This window comes from Apodemus sylvaticus, chromosome 15, assembly GCF_947179515.1.
Source record: "Apodemus sylvaticus chromosome 15, mApoSyl1.1, whole genome shotgun sequence".
NCBI classification, from domain to species: domain Eukaryota; kingdom Metazoa; phylum Chordata; class Mammalia; order Rodentia; family Muridae; genus Apodemus; species Apodemus sylvaticus.
The window spans coordinates 40640501-40648325 of NC_067486.1; the positions used below are offsets into that span (position 1 = coordinate 40640501).

The 7825-nt window shown below is 37.0% G+C and overlaps 1 protein-coding gene across 1 annotated transcript; it reads left to right on the forward strand.

Annotated features, from left to right (window-relative positions):
- The first annotated feature begins 992 nt into the window (after positions 1–992).
- On the forward strand, positions 993–1919 carry LOC127665537 (olfactory receptor Olfr180-like). The gene has a single exon (XM_052157946.1). The coding sequence runs from the start codon at positions 993–995 to the stop codon at positions 1917–1919; it is 927 nt and encodes a 308-aa protein (XP_052013906.1).
- The last annotated feature ends 5906 nt before the right edge of the window (positions 1920–7825 follow it).

The window sequence follows — 7825 nt, forward strand, 5'->3', positions numbered from 1 at the left end:
GACCTTAGGATTCATTAGTAGGATATAGAAAATAAGGTCACCTGATAAAGGTCACTAACTGAAGCTGGGGTTGGAATTAACATTTTTTTTACATCATCACATATTCTACTTCAGAATTCTGTAGATATAAGCCTCAAAATGCATATAGTATAGCCAAAAATTATTGACACACATATGTGGAAAAATAAAACAATATAAATTATGCAATTATGCAGGAAATATGTATTTTGTTGATTAAGGATGATATGACCTCACTATTCAAAATATGACACTAGTGTCTAGGAAATCAAGTTAAAATTTGGTTTTACAGTTTCACATGCAAAATGTCTTTTACTGAAAAGAAGAAGGATTTAGATATTTGGGGAAAAGAAACATGAATAATGCTATGGGAAAAGTCACTGTTTTTGAAAGTTTTTGTGACAGAGGGAAAAGAGAACTGAGACGTAAATATCTATGAAGATTTATTTCTTCAACATCTCAATTTTATTTCATTAAACATGAATCTCTTCCCCTTAGCATTAGTGATTTTTCTACAATCCCTAATATATACATTTAAAATACCTCTGACACTTTTTAAAATACATTCCACCTGGGAGAGATATGAAAGTAATTTTGTCATATTTATATACAACTTATTTTAATTTGAGGGTAGAAGGTGAGAGGAAAAATGAAAAATTAAAACAATTTATTTGAGGACACTAAACCGAATCTGAGTAACTTAAAGTTTTTTGTGTTTTTACATGCTTACAGGAAAGCAACCCTTTTTCAATTTACTTTTCTACCCTGGAGGTATCAAGTAGGTCAATGAACTTTGAGAAACAAAGATGGCTATCTTTTAAGGGAAAAAATTAGAAACTACAGAGCTTCATTACAAAGATAGTGGGTAAACTTGAAAAACAAATCTTCTGTCTGTTATACAAAGTAAAGTAGGAAATGGACAGACCACAGTTGCAATCTGACATCCCTATCACTTGTCAACAGAGAAGCTGAAGATGACCAAGGACAACTACTCCTTGACAACAGAGTTCATCCTCATAGGATTCTCAGATCACCCAGACTTGAAGACACTTCTGTTCTTACTGTTCTCTGCAATCTATCTAGTCACCATGGTGGGAAACCTTGGGCTGGTGGCCTTGATCTACAAAGAGCCTCGTCTCCACACACCCATGTACATCTTTCTGGGCAACCTGGCTCTGATGGACTCCTGCTGCTCCTGTGCCATCACTCCCAAGATGCTAGAGAACTTCTTTTCTGTGGACAGAAGGATTTCTCTCTATGAATGCATGGCACAGTTCTACTTTCTCTGTCTTGCTGAAACAGCAGACTGCTTTCTTCTGGCAGCAATGGCCTATGACCGCTATGTGGCCATATGCAACCCACTGCAGTACCACAGCATGATGTCCAAGAAGCTCTGCCTTCAGATGACCACAGGAGCCTACATAGCAGGAAACTTACATTCCACAATTCACAAAGGGTTCTTGTTCAGGTTAACATTCTGCAGGTCTCACACAATCAATCACTTCTTTTGTGATGTCCTTCCACTATACAGACTTTCATGTGTTGACCCTTATATCAATGAACTGATGATACTCATCTTTGCTGGTTCAATTCAAACTTTTACCATTACTACAGTCCTGATTTCTTATTTTTACATTATTTTCACTATATTCAGAATGAAGTCCAGGGAGGGAAGAAGCAAAGCTTTATCTACCTGTGCATCCCACTTCCTGTCTGTGTCAATATTCTATGGGTCTCTCCTCTACATGTATATTCGACCAAGTTCAGTTAATGAAGAGTATAAAGACATGCCGGTTGCTATTTGTTATACTCTGGTAATTCCTTTATTAAACCCATTTATTTATAGTCTGAGAAATAAAGAAGTAATTAATGTGATGAAGAGAGCAATGAAGAGACAATAGTAAAAGCTCTTTGAAATGAACTTGAACTTCAAGTACATCTATGGATACTTATCAAAAGGCAGAAAAGCACAACTTTGTAATTTTATACATTAAATAATAGAAATAAGATATACATTATTCATATTATGCCAGAAGAAATGAGATTATTAAATTTTACTTAGAAATCTTAAATGCTAGATGTATTAAAAGTTATAAGAGGAATGAGTTCTTGACAATCCTACAAATGCTGGAAATGTACATTAGCATGTGTAAAGGTGGCTTTTTATTAATTATTGGTAAAAAACTTTCATCCCAAATCACGAAATAAAATCTCAAAAACTTTGCAATATCCTTTCTAATAACTCTTTGCTTAAAATTTCCATTCCTTTGAAGCTAGCTGTATGCTTGTCTAGTTTTACCTTCACCTCATTTTTGACTCCGTATTTATACAGATTGTCTCAGTCAAAATTATTTTATTTTGTTTTTTGTTAGACATATTCTTCATTTACATTTCCAATGATTTCCCCTTTCCTGTTTCCCCCATCCCTGAAAGTCCCATAAGCCCTCTCACCTCCCCCTGTTGCCAAAACAACCCCCTCCTTCTTCCCTCTCCTAGTATTCCCCTACAGTGCTGCATTGAGCCTTTCCAGGACCTGGGGCCACTCCTTCCTTCTTCTTGGGCATCATTCGATATGTGAACTGTGTCTTGGGTATTCCAAGCTTCTGAGCAAATATCCACTTATTGGTAACTGCATACCATATGTGTTCTTTTGTGATTGGGTAACTTCAGTTAGGATAATATCTTCCAGTTCTACCCATTTGGCTAAGAGTTTCATGAATTCATTGGTTTTAATTGCTGAGTAGTAATTAAATTTGGTATATGGTAATATGGTAAATTTCCATAGTGTAAATATACCACCTTTTCGGTATTGATTCCTCCATTGAGGGACATCTAGGTTCTTTCCAGGCTCTGGCTATTATAAATAGACTGCTATGAACATAGTGGTGCATGTGTCCTTATTACACACTGGGGAATCTTCTGGGTATTTGACCAGGAGAGTATATCGGGGTTCTCTGGTTGTATCATGTCAAGTTTTCTGAGGAAGCACCAAACTAATTTCGAGAATGGTTGTACCATCTTGCAATCTCACCAGCAGTGGAGGAGTGTTCCTTTCTCCACATCCTCGCCAGCACTTGTTTCCTCCTGAGTTTTTGATCTTAGCCATGCTGACTGGTGTGAGGTGAAATATCAAGGTTGTTTTGATTTGCATTTCCCTGATGACTGAGGATTTTGAACATTTCTTTAGGTGCTTCTCAGCCATTTGATATTGCTCAGGTGAGAATTCTTTGTTTAGCCCTGTACCCCATTTTTTCATAGGGTTATTTGGCTCTCCGGAGTTTAACTTCTTGAGTTCTTTCTATATACTGTATATTAGCCCTATGTCAGATGTGGGGTTGGTAAAGATCTTTTCCCAATTTGTTGGTTGCCATTTTGTCCTATCGATAGTGTCCTTTGCCTTACAGAAACTTTGTAATTTTATGAGGTCCCATTTGTCAATTCTTGATCTTAGAGCATAAGCTATTGGTATTCTGTTCAGGAAATTGTCCTCTGTGCCCATTTCCTCAAGGCTCTTCCCCACTTTCTTTTCTATTAGTTTCAGTGTATCTAGTTTTATGTGGAGGTCCTTGATCCACTTTGACTTGAACTTAATACAAGGAGATAAGAATGGATTGATTTGCATTCTTCTGCATTCTAGCCTCCAGTTGAAAGACCACAATTTGTTGAAAAGGCTATCTTTTTTTCACTGCATGGTTTTAGCTCCTTTGACAAAGATCACAGGTGTGTGGGTTCATTTCTATTCCATTGATCTACCTTCCTGTCACGGTGCCAATACCATGCAGTTTTTAACCCTATTGCTCTATGGTACTGCTGGGGGTCCTGGATACTGATTCCCCCAGAAGTTCTTTTACTGTTGAGAATATTTTTAACTATTCTGGGTTTTTTTTTTTTTTTGTTATTCCAGATGAATTTGAGATTTGCTCTCTCTAACTCTATGAAGAATTGAGTTGGGATTCTGACGGGGATTGCATTGAATATCTATATTGCTTTTGGCAAGATGGCCATCTTTTTTTTTTTTTTTTTTTTTTTTTTTTTTTTTTTTTTTTTTTGCTATACTAATCCTGACAATCCAAGAGCATGGAACATTTTTTCCATCTTCTGAAGTCTTTTCCAATTTCTTTTTTCAGAGACTTGAAGATCTTTCACTTGTTTGATTAGAGTCACACAAAGATACTTCATATTGTTTGTCACTATTGTAAAGGATGTCATTTCCCTAATTTCTGTCTCAGCCTGTGAATCCTTTGAGTATAGGAAGGCTACTGATTTGCATGAGTTAATTTTATATCCATCCACTTTGCTGAACTTGCTTACCAGCTGTAGGAATTCTCTGGTGAAGTTTTTTGGGTCGCGAAGCATATTATCATATCATCTGCAAATAGTGATAATTTGACTTCTACTTTCCTCAATTTGTATCCCTTTGACCTCCTTTTACTGTCTAGTTGTTCTAGCTAGAACTTCAAGTACTATATGAAATAAATAGGGAGAGAGAGGGCTGCCTGTTCTAGTCCCTGATTTTAGTGGCATTGCTTCAACTTTCTCTACATTTAGTTTGATGCTGGCTACTGGTTTATTGTATATGGCTTTTACTATGTTTAAATATGGGCCTTGAGTTCCTATTCTTTCCAAGACTTTTAACATGAAAGGATGCTGAATTTTGTCAAATGCTTTTTCAGCATCTAGTGAAATGACCACGTGTTTTATTTTTATTTGAGATTGTTTATATAGTGGATTGCATTGAATGATTTCCATATATCAAACCATCCCTGCATCCCTGGGATGAAGCCTACTTGATCATGGTGGATGATCATTTTGATGTGTCCTTGGATTCGGTTGGCAAGAATTTTATTGAGTATTTTTGCATTGATATTCCTAAGAGAAATTGGTCTGAAATGCTTTTTCTTTGTTGGATCTTTGTGTGGTTTTGGTATCAGCGACATTGTGACTTCATAGAATGGGTGGATAGTATTCCTTCTGTTTTTATTTTGTGGAATAGTTTGAAGAGTATTGGTATTAGGTCTTCTTTGAAGGTCTGATAGAATTCTGCACTTAAACCATCTGTTCCTGTGCTTTATTATGGTTGGCAGACTGTCAATTACCACTTCTATTTCTTTAGGGGTTATGGGCTCCTTTAGATGGTCTATCTGATCCTGATTAAATTTGGTATTTGGCAGCTGTCTAGGAAATTGTCCATTTCATCCAGATTTTCCACTTCTGTTGAGTATAGGGTTTTGTAGTAGGATATGATAATTTTTCTAATTTCCTCAGTTTCTGTTGTTATTTCTCCCTTTTCATTTCTGATTTTGTAAATTCAGATACTGTCTCTGTGCCCTATGGTTAGTCTGGCTAAAGGTTGATCTATCTTGTTGATTTTCTCAAAGAACAAGCTCCTGGTTTTGATGATTCTTTGTATGGTTCTTTTTGTTTCAACGTGGTTGATTTCAGCCCTGAGTTTGATGATCTCCTGCCTTCTACTCCTCTTGGGAGTATTAGCTTCTTTCTGTTCTAAAGGTTTCAGGTGTGCTGTTATAAACTGCTAGTGTATGCTCTCTCCAGGTTCTTTTTGGAGGCACTCAGAGCTATGAGTTTTCCTCTTAGCACTGCTTTCATTGTGTCCCATAAATTTGGGCATGTATGCCTTCATTTTCATTAAATTCTAATAAGGTTTTGATTTGTTTCCTTATTTCTTCCTTGACCAAGGTATCGAGTAGAACACTGTTCAGTTTCCACGTGTATGTGGTCTTTCTGGTGCTTTTGTTGCTATTGAAGACCACCCTTATGCCATTGTGATCTGATAGGAGGCATGGAATTAGTTCGACCTTCTTATGTCTGTTGAGTTCTGTTTTATGACCAAATATATGGTCAGTTTCGGAGAAGGAACCATGAGGTGCTGAGAAAAAGGTATATTCTTTTCATTTAGGATGAAATGTTCTATAGATATCTATTAAATCTAGAAGTTGGTCCAAAACTTCTGTTACTTTCACTGTGTTTCTGTTTAGTTTGTGTTTCCCTGATCTGTCCATTGAGGAGAGTGGCATACTGAGGCCACGCACAATTACTGTGTGAGGTGCAGTGTGTTCTTTGAGTAAAGTTTCTTTTATGAATGTGGGTGCCCTTGGATTTGGAGCATAGATGTTCAGAATTGAGAGTTCTTATTGGTAGATTTTTCCTTTGATGAGTATAAAATATCATTCTGTGTCTTTTTTAAATGACTTTTGGTTGAAAATAAATTTTTATTACATATTAGAATGGCTACTCAGCTTGTATCCTGGGACCATTTACTTGGAAAACTTTTTTCCAGCCTTTTACTCTGAGGTAGTGTTTGTCTTTGACACTGAGATGTGTTTCCTGTATGCAGCAAAATGTTGAGTCTTCTTTATGTAGCCAGTCTCTTAGTCTATGTCTTTTTATTGGGGAATTGAGTCAATTGATGTTAAGAGATATTAAGGAATAGTGATTGTTGCTTCCTGCTATTTTTGATGTAATTTTTGTTTGTGTGGTTATCTTCTTTTGGGTTTGTTGAAAGAAGATTAATTTCTTGCTTTTTCTAGTGTGTCGTTTCCCTCCTTTTGTCGTTGTTTTCCATTCATTATCCTTTGATAGCCTGGATTTGTGGAAAGATATAGGGTAAATTTGTTTTTGTCATGAAATACCTTGGTTTCTCCATCTATGGTAATTGAGAGATTTGCTTGATATAGCAGTCTGGGTTGGCAATTGCGTTCCCTTAGGATCTGCATGACATCTGTTCAGGCTCTTCTGTCTTTTATAGTCTCTGGTGAGATGTCCGGTGTAATTCTGATAGGTCTACCTTTATATGTTACATGACCTTTCTTGCTTAGTGCTTTTAATATTCTTTCTTTGTTTAGTATATTTGGTGTTTTATTATGTGATGGGAGGAATTTTTTTCCTGGTCAAATCTATTGGGAGTTCTGTAGGCTTCTTGTATGTTCGTGAGAATCTCTTTCTTTAGGTTAGGGAAGTTTTCTTCTATAATTTTGTTGAAGACGTTTACTGGCCCTTTAAGTTGGAAATCTTCACTCTTTTCTATACCTATAATCCTTAGGTTTGGTCTTCTCATTTTGTCCCAGATTTCCTGGATGTTTTGGGTCAGGAGCTTTTTGCATTTTTCATTTTCGTTAACTGTTATGCTTTATATGGTTTCTTCTGCATCTGAGATTCTTTCTTCTATCTCTTGTATTCTGTTTTTGATGCTTGGATCCATGACTCCCGACTTCTTTCCTAGATTTTCCCTTAGTACTTCAAGGGCTTCTCCCTGTTTACTTGTGTTCTCCTGTATTTCTTTAAGGGAGTTATTTATGTCCTTCTTAAAGATCTCCATGAAGCCCTCCATCAGCATCATGGCCTGTGACTTTTAAATCCAAATCTTGCTTTGCTGGTATGTTACGGTATCCAGGACTTGCTGTTGGAGTATCCAGGACTTGCTGTTGTGGGAGAATTGAGTTTGAATGGTACCATATTGCCTTGATTTCTGTTAGCAACATTCCTACATTTACCTTTTGTAATCTGGTTGTCTCTGGTGTCAGTTGGTCATGCTGTCACTGGCTGGTGCTTGCCCCTCCTGCTGAGAGACCCTAGTGGAGGTAGGTCTTTAGGGTTTCCAAGCAGAGGACTAATGAAGGAACAGGAGAAGAGAGCAGTCATAGCAGGAAAGCAGTAGATGCCTAGCCTGAGAGATTCTGGACAGAGAACCTAGCCATCATGTAGGTGATGAGGAACTCAGCCTGAGAGGGCTGCAGGTCTGGGTTAGGAAGCCAAGATGGAATATAGGTTTTAGTAAGTAATAACTGAG